Source organism: Anarrhichthys ocellatus, unplaced genomic scaffold, assembly GCF_004355925.1.
Source record: "Anarrhichthys ocellatus isolate YVR2014 unplaced genomic scaffold, GSC_Weel_1.0 scaffold47, whole genome shotgun sequence".
Lineage (NCBI taxonomy): Eukaryota > Metazoa > Chordata > Actinopteri > Perciformes > Anarhichadidae > Anarrhichthys > Anarrhichthys ocellatus.
Genome location: NW_022280077.1, coordinates 2777717 through 2801645, shown reverse-complemented (window position 1 = coordinate 2801645; position 23929 = coordinate 2777717). Strand labels below are relative to the sequence as shown.

The window sequence follows — 23929 nt, the reverse complement described above, 5'->3', positions numbered from 1 at the left end:
TAATTTGATTGTAATTTTATGTGATATGTTTTGATTTATATTTATTATTCATATTATATTTATTTATATTTATTAAAGTAGTCATTCACACCTTTTTCCCCTACATGCTGAATTATGTCGCTACCATTACATCTATTTTACTCATTTCTTAATCTGTGATGTTTCTCGTGTGTCAAATGAAGTTATTAATGCCGTTTCTTGTCTTTCTTTGGTACACAGGTGTACAAATATCCCGAGCATTTAGTCCCGAGTCCTCAGATTCTGGCAACGAGACAAACTCCTCTGAGATGACAGAGAGCTCCGAGCTGGCCACTGCTCAAAGACACTCAGAAAACCACCTGAGGATGCATGCAGCCATGACTGAAGGATACCACGCCGCGAACGAGGAAAAGGCTGAGGCCGCTGTACCTAGCGATGGTGGTGCGGCAGCAATGCAGTACAACCCCCAAGAGCATCAGGATGACGAGGCGAAATCTTCTGCCGTCGCCTCCTCCCAGATTTGTCACTCGGATGGCGGTGAAATGGAGCCAGAGACAATGGAAATAAAGTCAGTCAGTGAATACTTCACCAAGATGCACCTTGGCTCAGTAATGAGCAGGCAGAGAGGAAAACAGAGGGAGGCAGATGGCAGAATCCACGGAGATACCTGTGAATCCTCTGACAGATCTCACATGACTTCTCACGACTTACCAAGAGAAGAGCCCCCTCATCTTGTTGGGAAGTATAACGCTTTCACCGTGAGAGATTCCTACTACATGAATCAACTTGATCTTGGGCGAAGTCACTTTCAAGACAGGCATCAAAAATGGCAGCAGAGAGCGCCCGGAAACAAAATGGCAGAAAATCTCTCTCCAGAATGTATGAGTGACTCACAGGCTTCCCACGCAGACAGGCTGATGGTAAAGGGAGAGAAACGGGACTCAAGTGAAAGAAGCCAACAGTTAAACGAGCATCTCCACTCTCCGTCCAAAGGGCCTGTCCCTGCAGAAGGAGATGCCACTTCACAGGACAATGAGCAGCAGCAAATTAAGATTCCACCGTCGGAGCATGACGTCACACAGACATACGAGTACCACGTGAGCAAGCGCATGTCATCGATACAGAGTGAAGGCGTTCATTCTCTCCAGAACTCACAATGTTCCTCTATAGACGCTGGTTGCAGCACCGGCAGCAGCAGCTGTGTCACTCCCATGGATTCTCCTCTTTGTGCCACAGACAATATGCATGTACTTTCAGAATCCTCACTCAAGGGGCTGAGTTATGCAACGGCTGAGGAGAAAGCTTTTGGGCCCCCAGGTCAGGGGAGGGCCGGCCATTCCATGGACCCCACCCTGCTGAGGAAGATCCATGCAGCGACCAGTGCTGAGCCTGGGTTCGGGATTTCACGGGATGGCAGTCACCGTATGCCCAAGATTAAAGAAACCACAGGTAAAAATAAACAGGAGGGTGCTCTCTCTTATACTGTATTTGTCTGTGACACAGACATACACGTATGTGCATGACAGGAACAAAAGAGACATTTACTAAAGTCATTGAAGTCAGATACAGGCCGGTGTATATTTGAAATGCTAACATGCTGATTGCTGATGCAAGCTAGGGTTGATAATCTTGAGAAAACTAGCAAGAGTAAGCTAGACTTACAGAAAAACCCAGCCCAGTGTTGCCAACTATTTTCCAATGAAAGTAGCTAGCGGCACTAGCCCCAAAAGTCGCTAAATCGAATGAGAAAGTTGCCAAGGCAACGCCTTTTCACGCCTCGCTCCAAAGCCACTCCCCCAGAATTATCATTATTAACGTAAACGCATCATAATGAATGTAAACAACCAACATGGCTATTGTTAGTACTCACAGCTGTCAAGCTAGCACCTTGTGAAAGACTTCAGTGATGTTCAATAAATGCATGGTGTGCATCAGTGTGCTTGCAGAGAGGCAGGCAGTTATGAAAGGCAGTTAGGCCAATCATTTCATCTGGGCCAAATGAAATGATTGGAAAAGCTTATACAGTTCCTGTGACTGCCTTTTTCTTCTTCTTCTTTTTGTCAAAGCATTTGAAGCAGTGATTGCTGTCAGGATGTACTGGGACTACTTGTACTGGGGTTGCAAGTAGACATTGATGTTTTAAGGGGTCACAAGACAAAAACGTAACTTGGGCACCACTACTTTAAAATATATTCCTGCCCTTATTTGTTTTCTTAAAGTGTCACTTTCCATCTATTTACCCCTTTAGGAATCAAGATGTGTTTTTAACAAGTATGCAAATTCTGGAAAACATTCAAATCGTCATCTCTGTATTCATAGTACACGTAAAGTATATTTGTTATTATTAACACGTGTGAGATGCTTAACAGTTCTCTCTGTTTCCCTACTACCCCTAGTGTAGCTTGCACACAGCTGAAGAAGGTTGGGGAAGAGTCATCTTTAGCTCTCTGTAATGAGACTAGTACCACCACCACAACCACGTCACCATCTTCATTAAGAAGTAGCACAGAGCCCAGTGAGCTAACACAGGCCAGCCCAGAGCCTGACCCACAAGCCCTGGCTTTCCCCTCAAGTGGATCTTCATGTGACCCTAAATCAAGCAGCCTCAGGAAGCCACGCAGGGATTTGATGCTCAGGAGAAGTTGGGGTACCATAATGCCGGGCTCCAAGAGCTTAGAAGCGCTGTTACAAAAGACCAGAGCCACACTTACAAGGAAAAATGGAGGTCAGAATCAGTCTCAAGATCCCCCAAACGTACAGAGGATATTCTCTGCCAAAACCTTGCCTAAGAGCTTGTCCCACGGTTCAGTCGCCTCTAATTCATCTAGTAAAAGGCTGCTCAGAAGAGCCTCCCTGTTGCTGCCAGAGTCAACAGCTCCCAGGCTGATTGCATGTAGGCCTGCGTGGAGGCGCCGTGTGCCCTTCGGTCACTGCTTCCTGCGGAGAAAGAAAAACACGGATGGTAATGATGAAGACAGAAAGATGCCCTCACATGCTCTGTTCTCTGTCAACTCGGTTTCTTTCAATCACGAGGAAGACACAGTCATGAAAGCTGACTGTAAAGTTGAGCAGAGTAACATGGTCTCAGCCGCGAATGATGTGAGCCTCAAAGCAAGGCTAGATCGTGTAAATTCAATGAAGGGAAAAACCTACAGCCTTCAGACAGGGTTCGCACTTGCACGTAAGGATGCCTTAGAGATGGTCGGCGTGTTGCGTTCCAGCCTCGGACACTCGTCCAGAGGTGAGAAACGCGAGGTCAACGAGGCTGACATGGACACGTTCTCCCAGCTGCTATTCATGCAGGCCAAAGTGCTGAGCAGTGCCTGCAGTCAGATGGGCGTGGAGTACAGCAGTCCAGAGGAGTTACTGCTCACTCTGACGCACAGCTTCCACACACTCTGCTGCCTAACGCAAGCCTGCATGTCACTCGTGGAAGGCCTGAGCACCGAGAGCGAGCGGCGTGAGGTGGTAGCCAAGGTGGACGAGGTCGTCATGAACTACGTGTGTCTGCTGAAAGCTGCTGAGGCAGCTTCGGGAAGCTCCCCCAGTGACCAAAGTGTAAATGCATTGACACATCACTCTGCCACCATGTCTGCTATTATAAATGCACTAACTCACTCACTGAAAACACTGCTCTACAAATAAACTGTTTTGTCCTAATTATTGATTTTAAAGCCATACATAAGAGACATGGGTTTAACAACCAATGTGAACTGCTGTGAAAAAAAAACAACTTGCCTTGTATATACAATATTTTATTATGGAAAGTGAGAAAAATGAATTGATATGAATCATTCAAAGTTTTAAATAGATTATATTAAGGCCTCTGAAGAAGCATATGACCCTCCTCTCAAGTATATTATATAATGGGGATTATTTTTAATGATTTATTGGTTATATTAGGGGCTTAACATGTAGATTATTACAACCTTATTGGTACCTTGTTTATACATTGTAAGAATATATATGCTGGAGAAATGCATAAACTATATACAGCTCTTGACAAATCATTGCACAGGACAAGACGTGTTTAATCAAGTAATGCATAAGACTTTTTTTGCTGGATTCACATTAATTTAATGATTACATTACACACGAGCACTGAGTCCTTTCTTGTTCTTTTTTGTCAACGTCATTAAAAAGATTAAAACTTTTAAAAAGTCTTTGCAAATTATTGTTGTCTGTTTGTGCGTACAAACACAATAATGGTTGTGTTAATTACCAACCTCTCATACAGTACCATATTTTTTGATCTAATTTTGCAGTGATGTTCTGATCATTAATACACTTTTTTTCAGTTTATCTCTGAAGCATTAAAAAAAACTAGTTTTTGCTCCTAAAACAGCATTATTCATACAGAAAAGTTACTTGACACGTGTTTAGTTTTATAACTACATTTAATAATTAATGATTTTACCACATACTCAAGTCTGAGTGGTGGCAATGCTTTTTGCATTAATGATGATGATGGCCCATTTCACTGGTATGTGTGAGAGTAGCACATGTTGCTCCTGCATTTATGAGTCTACACCATGCTAGCAGCTGTATGAGGCTGTACTTTGAGCTAAATGCTAACGTGCTGTTGTGAAGCAGGATATGCATGTTCACCATCTTAGTTCATCTTATTAGTGTGCTAACATTTGCTAATGAGCACAAAACATAAGTACAGATGAGGATGATGAAAATATTATTTAGTTTAGAAGGTATTTGTTCATAAACCAAAGTATTGGACAAATTCATATTTTGAACTGATGATAGTACTAGATGAAAAGTTATATGATCATCAAAATTATTATGATTCATTCTCTGGGGACCACAAGTGTCTGTACACGTTTGCAGTGCAGCTGTTTAGAAATTTTAGTCTGGACCAAAGATGTGGACCGACAGACAGACGGACATTATATATCCTTGCAGCTAGCAAGGCTAAAAAGCCACCTTGTCATCATGCCTTTTTACTGAAAGAGATTGATCAGGGGGATGCTTTTTCTGAAACTACAGTACCTATTCTTAAATTGGGTTTCTCAAATAAAGGGCCAAACACACACACATTCTGTCTGGACAGATCACGCATGAGAGTGAATGATATTCAGCCGTAGTCACAAAGTAGCCAAAGGTAAAGGAAAAAGATTCTGCCTGCTGCCAGAATAGCATGTTTACCATGCAAGCTGCTAAACCTAAACCCGAGCTTGGGTTTCACTTTCTCCTGCAGAAGAGCCAGAAATGAAACAACTCTTTCCACCACTGAATAACCCACAACTCATCCAGCTGTGCTGTTATACTGTACCAAGAGCAAGATACTATCATCCTTTCTCAAAGGAAACCTCTTCATGGTAATCTTTGCCTGAATCTTGTTTGCACTTTTATGTAACAAACACGATCAGTCAACTGTGATCAAACACACATTGTAAAAGATGGAAGATTTTGATTTGCCTGATTTGTGGAAATAGGGAAGTGACGCTGGCTAATTATACACACAATGGGCTAACCCAGCCACCTGTTACTTTCATCCCATCACCTTAGAGCTGATCATCAATGTTAAACTTCTTTCAGTACTCCATCAAACTTGAGAACAGAACTCGTGGCAGGACCTCTTGTGAATCTCTCCTGAACAATGTTCTCCCATCTAGTGAGTATCATTTATCTTTGTTCATATACTGTATTGTATTATAGTTGCATTTATAAGCAGTGAAGTGGCAGGTTGGCTTTGTTTAGAAGGGCTGTAAACTTCATGGAGAGGTGGAAAATGAGAAGCCAGCTTGTACCAGTTGCTAGTTGTGCTACTAGTATATTTGTAATAACCTTACTCAAAATGTTGATTTTAGCATGCTTCATATGTACATTGTGTGTCTTTTCTTGGTTATGTAACTGTATCAGCTTTCCACCTGCATGTAATTCTCAGTGAACTCCCTGTGCTTCTATACAGATGTGTGTGGCACTGCTGGGCCTGTGGTGTTGCCTCTCCATGTCAACAGCTAGCGTCTCTTACCCAAAAACTCTGCCATGCGATGTCGTCGAGGACAACAACGGCAGCGTGGTGACGGTCGACTGCACTGAGAGAAGCCTCAAAGATGTCCCCCGAGGTATCCCGAGAGACACAACCAACCTGACGCTCACCATCAACCATATTCCTAAATTAAACTCCACCTCCTTTAGCGGTCTGGACAACCTGGAGGAAATTGACATGCGGTGCAACTGTGTGCCAATCAAAATCGGGCCCAAGGACCGCATGTGCACTGAGAGTGTGATAATAGAGGAAAACACCTTTACCAGCTTGAGGAACCTTCGATCACTGTATCTAGATGGCAATCAGCTCTACTCTATACCCAAAGGCCTCCCTCAAAACCTGATCCTGCTGAGTTTGGAAGTGAATCACATTTATAATATTTCTAAAGTAAACCTCTCTGAGATTAGAAATATTGAGATGCTGTACCTCAGTCAAAACTGTTATTACCGTAACCCATGTAATACTTCCTACGGCATAGAGGATGGTGCATTTTTACAGCTAAACAATTTAACATTGCTGTGTCTTAAGTCAAATAACTTATCCTTTATTCCACATCAACTACCCACAAGTCTGAAGGAGTTGTACCTCTACAACAACAACATCGAAGTAGTCACTGATGAGGATTTCAAAAACTTAACTAACCTTGAGATTCTGGATATTAGCGGAAACTGTCCACGATGCTACAACGCTCCTTTCCCATGCGATCCGTGCCCAAATAATTCCCCACTTAATATCAGCAAGACGGCTTTTAAAATGTTGAAAAAGCTAAAGACGCTGCGCCTGCACAGTAACTCGCTGACATGTGTGCAGTCTGAGTGGTTTGCCAGCACAACAGAGCTGAGAGAGCTCGACCTCTCGTCAAACTTTTTAGCACGAGCGATAGGAGTCACGGACTTCCCACGATTCCTGGGCAAACTGGAAGAATTGGACCTTTCATTTAACTATGAGCTTCAGAAGTACCCTCAAACACTGAGGCTGAGCTGCAGTTTCTCCTCCCTCAAATCCCTTCGAATCCTCAGACTGAAGGGCTTTGTGTTTCAGCAGCTACTGCCAGAGAGCATTGCTCCTTTAAAACCCCTCACAAACTTGGAGGTGGTAGATCTAGGTACAAACTTCATTAAAATGACAAACCTAAGTATTCTGATGGAACTCAAAAGCTTTAAAATAATCAGTCTGTCTGACAACAAGATTTCTTCCCCCTCCGACGCCCTGGATGGTGTCGGTTTTTCTGGGGGAGAGCCCTTGAGCTGGTCTCCCATGTCGGCTGCAGCGCAGTACCAAAGTAAGGAAGTGAGAGAGATTCATTACTTCAGATATGATGAATATGCACGCAGCTGCAAATACAAAGATAAAGAACTTGGAACAGTTACATCCTTTGTCAACAAGAATTGCAGTCAGTTTGGCAAAACCCTGGATGTGAGCAGAAACAACATATTCTTCTTGCATTCAAGATTTTTGAATCTCGGAGAGCTGCGATGCCTCAATCTGTCCGGCAATGCAATGAGCCAAAGTCTGAACGGCTCTGAATTTACATATCTGACTAATTTACAATATCTAGACTTCTCCAACAATCGCCTGGATCTGCTCTACTCCACTGCGTTTCAAGAGCTGAAAAGTCTGGTCATCTTAGATATAAGCTACAACAACCATTACTTTGAGTCAGAGGGCTTGACTCACATGCTCAATTTTACGAGGAATTTGAAAAATCTCAAGATATTGCTCATGAACCACAACCAGATCTCTACTTCCACTAACACTGGGCTGGAGAGTGAATCCCTGGAGAGGTTAGAGTTCAGAGATAACCGGTTAGATGTGTTGTGGAGAGACGGGTACACTAGATACTTCAATTATTTCAAGAATTTACTCAATCTGACTGTCCTCGACATCTCTCATAACAACCTCAATTTCATTCCACCGGAAGTGTTCAGCGGTTTGCCAGACAAACTATCTGAGCTCTACATCAAAAACAACAAACTAAAAGATGAATCATTTAATTGGGAGAAACTACAGCTTCTACAATCTTTGCAAGTCTTAGATCTCAGTGGAAACAGTTTGACTACTGTTCCACCCATGCTGTCAATCTGTACCAAATCCCTAAAGAAGCTCCTTTTACATAAAAACCAAATCGTAAAAATTACGCCAGATTTCCTTAAGGATGCCTTCAACTTAAAATACCTGGATCTTAGTTATAATCACATACAGCACATTGAGAAATCCAGCTTTCCAGATGACGTCGTTGATAAGATGGACAAGCTGCTTCTGCACAATAACAGATTCCTGTGCACGTGCAATGCCACTTGGTTTGTCACATGGCTCAACAGGACCACAGTGACCATCCCCAGACTGGCCACGGACGTTACATGCGCTAGCCCAGGGGCACAGAGAGGTCATCCTGTGATCTCAGTGGACCTGCTGGCCTGCCAGCACAGCTACCTGTCAATCATCCTCTCCACCCTGATGACTTCCCTCGTCCTCAGCTTCCTCACACTGTCAGTCTCCAGCCACCTCTTCCTGTGGGATGTCTGGTACATCTATCACTTCTGCAGGGCAAAGCTCAAAGGTTACAGCCGCCTGTACTCCCAAAGCTCTGCCTATGATGCCTTTGTGATATATGACAAGGAGGACTCGGCGGTGACAGAGTGGGTGATGAAGGAAATGTGCGCTCATCTGGAGGAACGCGGGGACCGACGCCTGACGCTGTGTCTGGAGGAACGGGACTGGATCCCTGGATGCCCCCTGATCGACAACCTCTCCCAGAGCATCCACAACAGCAAGAGGACAGTGTTCATCCTCACCAGCAAATACCTCAAGAGTGGCAACTTCAAGACAGCTTTTTACATGGCCAACCAGAGGCTGATGGATGAAAGAAACGACGTGATTGTATTGATCTTCTTGGAGAAAGTACCTTGGAATTCAAAGTATCTGAGATTAAGGAAGAGACTGTATAGGCGGTCTGTGCTGGAGTGGCCAACAAACCCTCAAGCCCAGCTGTACTTCTGGTTCAGCCTGAGAAGTGTTTTAGCAACTGAAAGTCACAAACAATACAACAGTCTATTCAAAGAGACACTGTAAAAAAACAATATACTGTGATACTTAGTTCCTGCTTTAATTCAAGATTGCTCTGAATGTACTTCTTTATATGAATTACAATGTGTGAACAACAACCCACTCTTTAACCCCCGTGCTCCCAGGGACCAGGTCCCTGCAGTCACCAGAGGTTCACTTTTTGTCATATCTCACAGGATCATTTCAATGTTTATCAATCAATTGTTTTCCAATGACTTCATATCACTGCTTTCTGTTCCTGTTTTACATTGTGCTTTTTAAAATGATAATTTTAAATACAAATGTACTGTATTGGGGTCACGGTACACAATAGAGTCTCTTTGCCATCTCCACAGAGAATAATCATTTTCACTTTGATGAAGCAACAAACCTGCAAACAAATGAAAAGGGGAAGTGGAACAGATTCACTTCTTTAATTCACATGCTACTTCTTCCCCACAGACTTGTTGTGAGCACCAGACAGTTTGTTGCTTTTGTTTGACTTCAGCAACAAGTTTTTTTTTTTTTATATATATATTTTAAATGCTTTACATATAAAAAAGTAAGAACCCAGTCTAGACATATTTTTTTAACAAATAGTTCATTTTCAATTTTACATGAAAGAGTGCCAGGGTCAATGTTTTTCAAGTTTGTCTTAAGGAATCACAGTGCATGCACAATGGTGAGTTTTATTGATACGTTTCTCTGAACTTTATTTGTAATATTTGCTCGTTGTATAGCATAGAATAGATATATCTTCTGAAAGTATACCAAACGTTTTACTAAGACTTATTCTTTGTCGGGGTGTGTTAGGGATTTCCTGGTTACCTGCATGTAATTTTTAATTGGATGAGTAATGTAATCTGTAATGACTTTGTGCTTCTGTGATTAACTTTATGGCCCTAGATAATACTTGGCTTAACTGTGTATACTTTGACTCATTGAAAACTGTTTAGTGGCATTTCTGATTATGGTGTGATCTACAGTAAATAATACATTAAACGTTATTCACAACTGTGTGGAAAACAAACTATATCCTATCATCTTTATTCTATCAGTATCCTTTTCCATTGTTCCGGTAGTAACAGTTAAGGAGCGGTCTGTCAGTGGACTTGTGATTACTAACTCATGCCGCACAGCCAGACATTGTTCAAACCCACAGAAACTTATTTTAAATTCTCGTTTACAAAGATACCATGAAATGGCTAAATGTCTAAAATAATTCACAAGATTATTTCAATTAGATGGAAGGTGCATCCATATTTCACTCACTGTAAAGACCACAGCCTCAGTAAAGAGCTGGAACTAGTCACATGCACAGAATATATATCTGATACTGTCTCTCACTGTGAAACACTCTCAACAACCTACAGCAGCTTATGGAGAATAAAAGGAAAACCAGATGTTAAAGTGAGAATATGTAGCTTTCGGAGGAAGAAATGATTTACTTAGTTACATCGTCTGGCTGTAAGGGGTTTAACATAATTCATAATTCAAACTGCCAAGAGCAGTTATTCCAGTTGAGTGATATTTAAACTGCATAGAGCTGCCACCTGCTGGTTACAAGTGGTACTATTCGGAAAAGTAATTTTCAATACTTTTAGGACAGGTTCATAATTTGTCAGGTCTGTCGTAAAACATTAGTCGGGTGCCCACATGAACATTGCAACAGGTTTTGCTTGCTGTAATCATACCTTCTAACTATTGTTTAGAGACATTGCGAAACCCATCCTTTAATAAAACACAAAATGCATGACATACTGTATGAAATAATGTCTGTTTATATACATGTTTATGAAATACTCCATTTCACCAATTCTATTGTTCACCTACAGACTGTCACACGTTGGATGCACTTGCTGCTGTTCTGTCTGTGTTGCCATTATGAGATCCAGCTTGCTGCATGCAAACCTGCGTGGATGAAATCGCAGTTCCCTTGTGATGTCACAGCGGACAATACCTCTACGGTCCGATTTGACTGTGAAGGGCGTCATCTGAAAATAGTACCTTCTGGGATAACCACTAACGCTACTGAACTTAACTTATCAGACAACTACATTAAGAATATTTCGGCTGATTCGTTTTCCAGCCTGCTGAATCTGACTCAACTCAATCTCAGCAGGGCAAACATGGACCACGCAGTGATCATTGCTGCGAATGCTTTCAAAAATCTGACAAAACTGCGAGAACTGAGACTGACTGGCAACTATCTGAAAGAAATTCCCGGCAATCTCCCTCTCAGCGTGGAAATCCTCGACCTGAACAACAACCACATTTTTTTGTTGGATAACAGGAGCCTTGCTGGCTTACCAAACGTGACCCATTTAAGGTTATCCAGAAACTGCTACATCTGGAACCCTTGTGGGAAATCTGTTACGATTATGAAAGACAGTTTTGCAGTTATGAACAAGCTGCAGGTTCTGGACTTGTCTTCTAACAACTTAACAGAAGTTCCCAAAGGATTACCCCAATCATTAAGCATGTTAACGCTGGGTTCTAACAGAATCCAGCACATATCTGAAGATGATTTTTTGTGGCTACCGAATTTAAACGTCCTAAAAATAGAAGGAAACTGTCCAAGATGTCAAAATGCTCCATTTCCTTGTGTTTCTTGCAAAAACATGTCTCTTGGTATCCATCCTAATGCATTTCAGAATCTAACACAGCTCCTAACACTGAACCTGGGAGGAAACTCCCTGGACCACCTGAATCCCTCCTGGTTTGAGAAGCTGAACAAGCTTAAGCAATTGTTCCTGTCATTCAACTTCTTATTAAAAGCAATTACTGAGGAGGCAACATTTCTAAGATATCTCCCAAAGTTAGAAGTAATTGATCTCTCTTTCAACTTTGCCCTCAAATCATACCCCACGACATTAAATCTCTCAAAGGAGTTTTCAAATCTCGTGTCTCTCAGAACTTTGCATTTGGAGGGTTTGGTCTTCCAGAATCTTGAACTGGACACGCTCAGACCTCTGTACAAGCTCCAAAACCTGTCCGCACTGAACTTGGGGACTAACTTCATTATTCACTCTAATTCCACCATATTCAGCCAATTTATCGACCTGAAAATGATATACCTCGCAGAAAACAGGCTGTATCCCATCCCAGTGAGAAGTTCAAGTGACGGATACAATCAGGGGTCTGACCTCTCTATGTCACCGCTCGTAAAACCCCAGCCGAAAGATTTTGTTTATGAACTATCCCACGGCCTTATCAAACAAGAGTGCTTTGACTCTGGACGAGTGCTAATCCTCAGCTCAAATAATCTGTTCTTCATTTCTCTACAGCAATTTAAAGGCTATGAGAATATTGCATGTCTCAACCTCTCCAGTAATGGATTTTCAGCAGCACTTAATGGAAAAGAGTTCTCCTTGCTGCCTAATCTGACATACCTAGACCTTTCATTCAATAGGATTGATCTGGCCTATGACAATGCCTTCAAAGAACTAGATAAACTACAAGTGCTAGACCTCAGTAACAATGATCACTACTTTAAAGCATTTGGGGTAACGCATAATTTAAATTTTACAAAAAATCTGCCTGCTCTGAGGGTGCTGAATATGAGTCATAATTCCATTTCCACGTTGACAACAAAAATGATGCACAGCAAATCATTAACAGAACTTCAGTTCACAAATAATTTTCTCGGGACTCTTTGGAAAGAAAGTGACGTCTCGTATAAGATGCTTTTTACTAATCTTACTAATTTGAGAATTTTAGATATATCCTACAACAGCATTGTAAAGATTCCAGACAATGTTTATGAATATTTGCCGTCTAACCTCACCACACTACGCATAAATCACAATTATCTTACTGATTTTACATGGGACAAACTCACGTGTTTCCATCAACTTCAAATTTTAGAACTGAGTTTCAATTATTTAACTAATGTGACAGTTATAAAGGCAAACGTCTCTTTGACTTTCCTTGACCTGAGTCATAATCACATTATCCACTTGGACAATGGGTTTCTAAAGGGTGCAAAAAGCCTCACGACTCTTAAACTTAGCAACAACAAACTGACTATAATCAATCAATCCACCTTCCAATCCAGACCTGAATCTCAGATCCAGACTTTGTACATGCAGAGAAACCCGTTCCAGTGTACCTGTGATTCATTAGAGTTCATTGTGTGGATTGAAAACAGTGATGTAAAGATCCCTGGGCTGACCACCGAGGTGACATGCGACACACCGGCGAACCTGAACGGTCAAGCTCTGATCTACTTTGACATTAACCAGTGTGTAAATGACAGTCAGGCGTTCTTGATCTACATTCTGACAAATTCCTTCATTATTGTTTTCATGTTTGTGGCAACAGTTGCTCACTTGTTCTACTGGGATGCTTCCTACCTGTTTCACTATATGAAAGCTAAGCTGAAAGGATACAGATCCTTGAACTCACCAGACTGTGTTTATGATGTCTTTGTGACGTACGATACCAGAGATCCACACGTCTCCGAGTGGGTGATGACGAACCTGCGAGTGAAACTGGAGGAGGAAGGAGATAAGCATCTTCCTCTGTGTCTGGAGGAGAGGGATTGGGCCCCCGGAGCCCCACTGGTAGAGAACCTTGCTCAGAGCATCCGGTACAGTCGTAAGACCCTGTTCGTCTTAACCGAGGCTTATGTTAAGACCGGGGTTTTCAAGCTGGCGATGTGTCTGGCCCACCAAAGACTGCTTGATGAAAACGTGGACGTGATCGTGCTGCTGATGCTGGAACCCGTCCTGCAGCATTCTCACTTCCTGCGCCTGAGGAGGCGGATGTGTGCGAAAAGTGTGTTGGAGTGGCCAAGAACAGCTGCCGCAGAGCCCTGGTTTTGGCAAATCTTGAGGAATGTGGTCAGAGTGGACAACCAGGCGATATGCAACAAGACTTATAAAAAGTACTTTACCATAAAGTGAACCAATGACTACTGTCTGGGAATGATTTAGGCCTAACTTTAAAATGCTATATCTGGTGCCTTTTTAAATTGATTGTTCTATGTCAACTCTGATGTGGTCCTTCACAACTTGTATCACTCTGTCTGGGGTTAATTAAAGACAAATAAAGATATTGATTATGTTTTTTACAATGATACAGAATGTCTTGTGTGGAAAATGTATATCAAATAAATCAACTCATTTAAAATCTGTGCCCTTTTTTGGATGTTATGTGGTCTCCATCTAGCCTAGACAATATATTTAAGGTAACAAAAACAACCAACACAATTTGTTGTAAGAATAAAATGTGCTGCATTATCCCTCAGGCCTATTTCTAATTTGTCAAGACTCAGCTATGAGAGTCAAAAGAAAACATGTTGAGCTTTGCACAACTAAAACTCTGTCCAATCTGCAGTTCCAATGAAATCCCCCTCTACCTGCACTTCCTGGTTATACCTTTGTTTGTCCGCAAGGTGTCGCCCTCTGATGCACGTTGTAATGGCTCGTTTTGTGCAGGTTAAACCCAAACCAATCAACTCTTTACCTCACTCTTAAATCACCCTGCAGCCTACATTTTTTCTCGCGTTGTGGCACGAATAACGAAACCGCAGTGATGGTAAAGACACATTCCATTAATAGAGAGTGATGGAGTGATTTCACTCAGCTATAAGTTGCAGTTATTTTCCCTCACATAAATTCACAATTCAAAATTTAAAAAATATGGCTACGCTATACCCAGCGTTGTATAACTTTAGTCATCTTAAAGCAAAAACATACTCGTAAAAAAAAAGCAGGCTTTGGAGACAGTGGACGTGACGTCAGCTGGCTATTTGCATACTGCGCACTATTTATACTGCGACTGACGCTACAGCCATCACTCCGCTCCTCTTCCAACGAGAGACGTGCATCCCGTCATTTATACGACTCAGACCCAGGTGAGCGGTTCATTGTTTCTGTTATCATGTGCGGGTTTGAATTGAGTCTGATTTTATTTCATATTTACTGATGATTGATTCAGGGACTAGTGAGTGCGTATTGTTTCTCCTGGTCGTCTCACAATGTCTTACCTCAGCCGGCTGCTCATGTAGTCTTAAAAGCCGCTGGAATTGATCAGAAAATGCCTGATGGTCCGACCTGTTCAAAGAAATGCAACAGAAGGGCATAACATGTCTGTTTAATTTATGAAACTAAAACAAATGTCGCACGCTTTGTCAGTAACTTGGATAATGTATTTGGCTCGACTCGTTAAACCTATTACATTCCGTAGGACACATGCTCTGCCTTTATTGAGTCGGGGTTATTGTTCTGAGGGGGGGGGTTCGCTAGTGAAAGCAGTCTGCACGTCTAGATTGCATTGAAGGGCGGTGTCTCTTCTGCTGCACACGTTCACTAACTGACAAAAGCGTTTCTTAAATCGGGTGCGATAAACGCGCGCGCACACACACACACGCACACACGCGGCGTGTTTCCACAAAAACGCCAGTCTTTCTAAGAATTAGTTATTTTTTGCCAAAAGCAGATCATGTAAATGGCCCTTCGAGCTCTTGTTAATTCTGATCACCAGCAAAGCTGCCCAGGTGTGTTCTGATTGAACTCAATTGACGCGCCACTAATTTGAGTTTCCATGTCTGTTTTTAGAACCTTTGCAGAAATGGCTGACAAACCCGACGTCTCTGCGGTCGAAAGCTTCGACAAGACCAAGCTAAAGAAGACTGATACCCAGGAGAAAAACACCCTGCCAACCAAAGAAAGTATGTGACGTACATGCTGACTTTTTTTTTTATCCAGAACATGTATTTGTTACGTTAAACCTTTTGCGCTAATTTGTTTTTTTTTTTGTTTTTTTTCTTACAGCCATCGAGCAGGAGAAGTCTACATAATGGAGAGCAGTGCATTGTACATTCCACAAGCCTTACTACTTTTCTTTTACAATGTGTATTCTAATTGAGGTACAAAACCCAACATGGCTGTTAAGCCGCCAACTCGGCTAATGTTGCTCTGTACAGTAAGGGAGTGTGGCTTGTCGTCACCATGGGTTCCTGGTCATCTGTTGCTGTGGATGCATCTCTTTTTTTAAGTGTGCCGTTTGGAGTGGCCGTGTCATGAAACAACTGGGGGCCTACACTTCCCTATGATTTGTAACACTTCTGGCTGCTTGTGAATGCTCGCATAGCAAGCGGTGTGTTTTGTAAGAAAATCTGGAATGCACAAGCTTGTTAAATATTCAAAATAAAAAAAAATGTATAATGACTTTGTGTCCTTGTGGTTTTACACTGACAGATTTTCATGCCATCCACCTTGGGCTCTAAGAACCACTTTTGAGTAACCGTTTGGCCATGAATTTAGCTTTTATCTCAACGAGCTGATTTGGCAGCACTTTGTCTTTAGTGCTGTGAAGTTAACACCTGACCTAAAAAGCACTGATTCTAACCTGCTAAAGCATGCTTTGCTCCATTTTCAAACTACACTCTCACAGCAAAGGTTTTATAATGGAGGAAATATAAACTTCTCACACCTGGAAGCTTGTGCACCAAAAGGGAACAACAAATTGTTTCAATGGCCTAGGAAACGTCTAATATTTGAATGAGAACTATTTGATAAGTCTGGTGCTGCACCTACAATGACTGGGTCACTTAGTGTGGACTCAAAGTATTTTTATTAACCAAATGAGCTTTATTTTGTTCAGACTAAATGTGCCCATATGCTTGGAATACTAACCCTGGCTGCACCGTAATGACATCTTACCCAATTCCTTGTATATGGATAAAGAATCGGTGATTTACAGCTAGTAACTACTGATTGTAAAGAGGGAACATGAATCCTTACACAAGTTGATTTAAAACAAATTTGCCAACTCGGGACTGGTCATTCTATACTGCAGCAGTTTGAGTAAATGATGGCCTTTGTGACCTCATTGAATGTGGAAACCACAGCACTGACTAAGCGGTCCACAAGAAAAGAAAAGACCAATATACACAAGGAGAATCCTACCACATTCTGCAACACTGAGATGACCGTATTTCATGTGGGGAGAGAGATTACGTAACTGTCTATAGACAATAACAATGGGCTCTGCTGATGGATTGGAACAAGTTCACATTCATCCTCGTCTCCATGAGGCTGCATTTAATCTAAGATCCCTTTTAGTGCGGGAAAAGGGACATGTTGGTTTATTTTTCCATAGCCCTTTTAAGGAGCGCCAAATTTATAATCACATCTGTGATACCAGCCCCTCTTAAGTCCTCTCCCATCCTTATGTGCAGTTTTGCCACACAACAGCTCCTCAGTGTCTTATAACAATGTGTGCTTTGGGGAAAACAGTAGCCAATATTACACATTACGAGACACTGCCTTCTCCTGTTACGCTCTCTCCACACTTTGTTAAACTGATAAGTGATGCATGTACATAGCAGCAGACATATTTTCTCCTGACAACCTTGCTACATGAACGCAGCATTATGCTCATGGACACTTTGAGAGACGATATGTTGGAACAATCAAAATCTTTACTGTACCATAGTACTGAGTTGCCCTGTTTTTGCTGCTGCTGCTCCTCGTGTGGATCAGCCCCAGTCGAGACCTGATAACTGTCTGTGGAAAAGGGATGCAAATGACACTGAGGGCTGATTGTGGTGAACTTGGCTGGAGGCACCAAGAGGCCATCTGCCAGTGTTGTGACGGGCACCCTCTGGACCAGCTGTGGCGCGGACTGACTGCAGCTCACTACGAACAACACAGCTGCCTCTTAGACTGCCTATACGTAATGTGCCTTAAGAATGAAACCACACTGGGTATCTATAAGGCTTACAGTACACTGTATCCTGTATCCCAACAACCATACGATAGTGTTACTCCGCCTAAGTGGCTTAGAAATAAAGCTCTAGTTAAGTCCTCATACATCTGTCATTCACTCCTCTCTCGCATGCTCACTCACATTTTCCTTGCTGTCATTGTTTGGGGCTGTCAATCATGATATCAGCTGTTTAGATCAGCTGGTCTCTTCTATCCAATAGCATAGCGACACAATTACATCATTAGCGTATCATCTCGCTGCCGTCTCCTTTTAAATATGGTTGTCTCTCTACCTTCAGTACGTTCATGTTGCTGTTACGCGCAACTACGCCTCTCCATCTTTGCAAAGTATTCGTAGATTCATCAGCTTCATCAGCTTCATCAACTCATCATTCTATCAGCCTCATCAGCCACCACCAGTGTCTGGACTCCACAGGGGATTTATTTTGTTGCTGCTCAGGGCAGACGCCCCTCGATTACACATCTCCCTGTAGAGTCCAAGCGCCTGTCAAGACTTTATCATCCGTCAATAATAAACAATTGTCTTTTATTCATCTGACTTGTGTCTCCTGATTAACTTAACTGATCCATGCCGTGTCATGGAGGATGGCCTATGAACTGACTGTAGCTATGTTTCAGATCACACGGTTTGCACTGGATGTGATTAATGTTGCGGTCCGTGTTGAATTACAGTGTAGCAATGAGTCACAGTGTGAGAAGGAGGGATTTTTTGAAAATGTAACATGAGATTCTGCTTTACTAATGCAAATAGATTGACTACCAATCAGTGTCTAATTTTTTTAAACCAATACAATAAACAACAGGCACAAAATAATAAACCCCTGTTGATAATAGCAGCAAATCCCCTGACATCTTTTGGGTTTTTTTTATAGGAAATGCTACGAGGACAAAAACAATGCTTGTTCCCGCCAGTTGTAGTGTTCACATGCAGGAGGATGTGACAGGATCTCACAGCATGCTGTAGCAGCAGCGCGGTCAAACTCATCTCTGCTGCTTCCTCACGTTCAGATTAAAACCTGGTCAATACTTCTTGCGAGGTGTTTCCATGGTAGCAGACAGGAGATTTTAGCTTCCCAAACATTTTCACATAATCAGAGCACTAGATCAATTCAATGAAGCAGGCAATTCGATGACTAGGATCACTAGATTGGTGCAAGTACAGTAGCAATGATTTCAAAAATTCTCTCTTGACACAGTGTGGTGGTTTTACTGTATATATAGTTTGTCTTTGTCACATGATCATTGAGGTTCCTCCATAATACTAAGAAATCTTTTGGTAAAAACATTTTGTTCTTCTATTTCTTTACACATAAGTTAAACGGAATCCAATACCACGAATGGTTTTGTCGGTGTGCTATCATTTAAAAGAAGTAAAGGGTTGTAGGCTAGCCCGTAAGAAATAGCTGCTGTGTGAAGTAAAACAAGTGAAACTCAACTCCCCAGTAAACTATTTTCTGCTGGTTTGGTTTCTCACTGTGCAAAGTTTTCATTTCTTTTTTTAATTATGATAATGTGGATTTTTGCTGGTTTTTTTTGTTACGTTTCAGTACATAGGGAGAGAAGACACAGTATAAATAATTAAAATGTTTATTTCGGAGTCTATTTATAACAAATCCTAATGGTACCAAATGACTGACATAGAATAACAGGACAGAATAATAACAATAACAGAATAATCACAAATATCCATAGATGCATTAGGAAGAGGAACATTGTGGAATGTTATCGACGGTAAACGAATACTGTCACAAATACTGTCAGTCATACTACAGATGCAGATTGATTTATATGAGAAAGGTTTACTCAATTCTCACTATTAACCGTAGGTGTGATAAAAAGCTGAAGCTGGGACAAAAATGTCCATTCATCTGTAAAGGGAGGTTCAGCGTCTTTATGTTCCTGATTCAGAGTGAACCAAGAAAAGGACAATTCATCTTTGTCCTCATTATCATACCCACGGTGGGAAAAAGCAGTGCTGCTATTGTGTGATAGGTAGACACAAAAGCTGAGGGTGTGAGCTGGCCAATCCAGTGACACACCATAATGGTTGCTATGTGTGACAAAGAAACTCCCAGAAACGTGCTTGAGATCTGCGGCAGACGGCAGATTATCCATATATCTGGCTAACAAACCGATCACTTTGCAGGGACACACTAATATGTATCTGTGTGCAGGTTTTAATAGGAATCTCGAGGAAAAAGCCTGATTACCAAAGCGCATGCAAAGAAAGACAAAGAGTTGCTTGACCTGTTTCGTATTCTCTTAACCTTTAGTTAGTGGTGCATTCCAGGTGCATTCTCTACTAAGTTGGGGTTTGGTGTTCATTCCATTCATCTTATCAGTCCTAAGACTTACATAGCAAAGGTGGAAGCCAAAAGGCCTTGTGGGTTATCATGTGAAACCTGATGAAAATACTCCCTAGCTAAAGCAGAAGTAGATGAAGCAGATTCTTTAAGTAAAGTGATAAAAAAAAAAATAGAATCAGATAGAAAACGAAATAAAGAGAAGGCAGACAAAATAATTTAAGTTCTTCACGGAAAAACATTTCAACATATATCCCCATCACAATCACAGACACCTGATTAAAAACAATCAGCAGTCAGCGTCTTAAAGACTTAAAAGTCTTGAAAACATGACGTATACAAAACACAAACAAACTGAACTGAAATAGAGGAACAGGCATTAAGCCTGGATTTTTAGACATACAGAGGTCATGAGTCCAAAAAAGGAATCCCCATCTACCTGATATTTTTGAATATTCATAAACATCAAAATTGTAATATTTCCCTTTCATCTCCGTAAATGTTGTCTCAAAGCTTTTCTCTACCCATGTAACTCTTGAAATAAATGCACCACATCATGTCTAAATTATCATGACTAATTTCTTATTTCAGAACATTTCAAGAGCTAGTTCTTGCAAAAGAAAAGAAAAAAAAAATGACATGGCATAAAGCTCAACAACCATACAAGGATGCGAGGAAGGTTACAGGGTTATTAACACATAGGCATCCTATAATTCCAAGAACAAATGCCTCTTTGGCTTGCTGGACTACATGTTGTGCATTCTGACTAGCTAGGCAGATGTGTCCCGAGTGCACCGGCGGAGGAGATGCAGTGTAGTGTGATTCAATGTGACATGTGCATGCAACCTTTCAGCTGCAAGAGTCACCCTGGCGAGCTCAGTAGCTCACCAGCTGTGTCTGGCAACCTAAACGCCCCCGCTTTCAGCACCAACGTCCTCATGTACTCACAGTATATGAGTACATGCAGGAATAATTCACAGTGTTACATTTAGTACTACAACAACAAGGTGGGCGTTTAAGCTAGCATGATAACTGTGATCAGGTCTGACACAGACACAGGAAGCGAGAGGAATGAGTGACACACACCGATTTGAATGTGTGTTAAAGGAGGAGATAGAAATTCTGTGGCAGTAATCATGTGACGTGAACACTGGAAGCGAGTGTTTTAGGTCGAGGGGCACAAACTGCGGTATAGGAAATGCAGAGCTCAGGCAAGCTGCCTTAAGAACGACGTATTTGATGAGTCAGTTGAGCGAGATATCTGACCTCTACAGCTGAGAGAACTCTTGAGATGAGCCATCAAGGGATACATTCATTAGGAAACTGACTGGTCCATGTGTGGATACATTTTTATACAGAACTGTGATCAGTACTGTGATGAATCTGCATACTGAATAAGGGAAATTGTATGTGTTTAGAAGTGTAATTAGATAATTCAAACACTGTCTAGTGCAGGTGTCTATTCTGTGGGGTCTTTTTTGACCGTGCCTTTGCTTTGTGTCAGATATTGTCTTAGTTATCACATCAAGGATTTCTGGCAACATTTCACGTGAATAACAGGTCAGGGCATTGATATATCATTGCTGTGGTTGTTGTCATTGGACACAGGAAAACAAAGCTCCACTAATGATGTTGCCCTCCAGCTAAGTCCTTTTGACTTGCATGCATCATGCCAGAGCAGGATAATGCTCTTGAGAAATCCTCACAATGTGTCAACTTCTCCTCCTCCCGCTTATGCAGTCTCTAACTTACAGTATGGCTTTCCTGGCTGCTTATTACAGCGTCTGCACATGATTAGCATTTATCTGAGAAGATATATAACAACTTTTTAAGCACTTATAATGTGTCCTAATGCGTTCGTATTTTTATATTGGTCCTGCAATAGTACTTTCACTCCTTAGTGCACCGTGTTGACAACAAAATGTTATCATGTCCTGGCTGTTAAATCTCCTTCACATATCTCACCTTAAACTACTTTGCCGCTGTATGTTACAGGGGCTTGTTTGTGAATGTGTCTGAAGCCAGCCCCAAAGGTGTGCAACAGGATGTGGTTAAAGAGTCGCAGTGCCATACTGTCAAAGCATACGTTTAAACTAACTGTGCTCGTGGACTTGCACCATATATGGACTGACAGAGTGTTTAAAATAAAACTCTAAATTTTGCTGACCATTGCTGAATTTGCAATTCTTGTTTGCAAGCAAGTCAGCAAAAGAAGAGGAATCTGTTCATCATTTTACGCACAAGTTAACTGATGATTTTATGAAGTAATAGCAGAGGACTCTGAATACCCCTACTATTCTGTGAACATAAGGCTTAGGAAATAAGGAGCTGCAAGTGCAGACTTGAAGCCGTTTGAAATCATGTCCTCAGGATATTATTGTGTGCCAAGATTTGACACTGCTTCTGAGGAACATTTTGTACAAATTGCACACAACAGCATGATTCATGTTGGTAAATGGTACCAAAAGCTGCACACATTATACTTGTGAGATCTGAAACTCTGGTGCAGAAGTGTGTTTGTATATTTAGAGAACTGGTGATGCTAATACATTTTATTTGATGACACTTGCACGCAACTCTCTGTGTGTGTTTAGTTTGTATGTGTGTTGCATTGTCCAAACATGTGCAGTTCCTGCATGAATTATTTCAATGTTTGTTTGCTTTTTAATATTTTACTGCTATGCACCACGGCCCAGACTAGGACTAGGGCAGCTTGTTGAGATCTGTCTGAGGAATGTGCTTAGGTATCAGTCCTCCAATAAGCCAGGTCAGCATGTCCCAACTAGATGTGCAGAATATTGCCCCAACTCAGGGATTTAAAGCTGGATCCTTTGTGTAGGCTTGCCCCCCTGTTTGCAGTTGCGATAGTGCCATAAAAACCCACAAACCATGTTTGCACTAGTCTGCAAAAGGTGTTGTGAAACAGGACGTCTTTGGCGTTCAGATTGGTTCTGAGAATGGTTTGATCTCCCTGTAATTAGGCCTAAGGTGGATAAGCACTTTGAGATGTGTGTGTGTGTGTGTGTGTGTGTGTGTGTGTATACAGCTCAAAGCAGGTCTGTGAAAGCCATCAAGACAAAGCTCGGTTAAAAGTTTTAAAACTGTAACTTCCGACTTTTGCTGTGTGATATTTTCGTTCTTCCTTTTCTGGCAGACTGTTTCCACTTCCTGATGGCCACCGCTACAGAGGAACCATAGATTTAACAAACAAGCCTGATACCTGTCTGCACAGCTCTGCATGTGTATCAACATACTTGTTAGGGAATAAGTCATACAGTACCTACACACAGTATGTACTATGCATATAAACACCAAAACATACATACAGTGCACTTTTATCTTGCAGTTTAATAATACATTGTATACGACCCCAAACAATTAATTACTGCAGTTTAAAATGTCATGCCTGTAGAGTCTTGTTTTTATCCCTGTATATTGTGTCCCTGCAGCAATAGATACAAAAATCATTCTTGCAAGAAACAGGAAATGAAACATGATTGTTCTCATCTTGCTGATACACCACAAGTATGTAATAACAGCACAGTAATTTTAAAATGTATTATCAGGAGCCTATAATCTCTACAACAGTGCAGGCACATTAGAACTCTTGTGCACACATGGTCAGAGTTAAAATTGATACGGCAGCATGTCTTATCCTGTTAGGCATGCAGTTTAAGTGATCACTGCACTAAGGTCGGATAGGTTCTCTTCTTCGGGTACATAGTTGTATAATTATACCCTGCATGAACCTCGCCAGTTAAGAAGAATAAAGGGCACTTTTAAACTCTGACCTTTGGGGTCCTGCCACTTTAAAAGGTTAAATGTCAGAATGAGGTCCTGCTGACATCAAAGAACAATGT

General features: G+C 41.6%; 4 protein-coding genes across 8 annotated transcripts in view; all 4 read left to right on the top strand.

Moving 5' to 3' along the window:
- The window catches only part of LOC116395486 (FERM and PDZ domain-containing protein 4-like), a 31040-nt gene extending 26464 nt beyond the window's left edge, over positions 1-4576 (top strand). For 4 of the 5 annotated variants that reach the window (XM_031869419.1, XM_031869417.1, XM_031869421.1 and 1 more), the window contains exons 16-17: positions 220-1428; positions 2381-4576. In XM_031869419.1, coding sequence (XP_031725279.1) covers positions 220-1428; positions 2381-3624 — 2453 coding nt within the window. In that variant the 3' untranslated portion in view covers positions 3625-4576. The remainder of the gene's footprint in view (positions 1-219; positions 1429-2380) is intronic. The other variant, XM_031869422.1, reaches the window with a different exon arrangement.
- A 582-nt stretch (positions 4577-5158) lies between these two features.
- LOC116395487 (toll-like receptor 7) lies at positions 5159-9071 on the top strand. The gene is made up of 2 exons (XM_031869423.1): positions 5159-5605; positions 5903-9071. The coding sequence occupies exons 1-2, from the start codon at positions 5591-5593 to the stop codon at positions 9053-9055; spliced, it is 3168 nt and encodes a 1055-aa protein (XP_031725283.1). The 5' UTR covers positions 5159-5590; the 3' UTR covers positions 9056-9071.
- A 565-nt stretch (positions 9072-9636) lies between these two features.
- Positions 9637-14475, top strand: tlr8a (toll-like receptor 8a). The gene is made up of 2 exons (XM_031869424.1): positions 9637-9710; positions 10864-14475. Exons 1-2 carry the CDS (start codon positions 9666-9668, stop codon positions 13933-13935), a joined length of 3117 nt encoding a protein of 1038 aa, XP_031725284.1. The 5' UTR covers positions 9637-9665; the 3' UTR covers positions 13936-14475.
- A 305-nt stretch (positions 14476-14780) lies between these two features.
- Positions 14781-16203, top strand: tmsb4x (thymosin beta 4 X-linked). Its single transcript, XM_031869425.1, has 3 exons — positions 14781-14888; positions 15592-15704; positions 15808-16203. Exons 2-3 carry the CDS (start codon positions 15605-15607, stop codon positions 15831-15833), a joined length of 126 nt encoding a protein of 41 aa, XP_031725285.1. The 5' UTR covers positions 14781-14888; positions 15592-15604; the 3' UTR covers positions 15834-16203.
- Positions 16204-23929: the final 7726 nt, after the last annotated feature.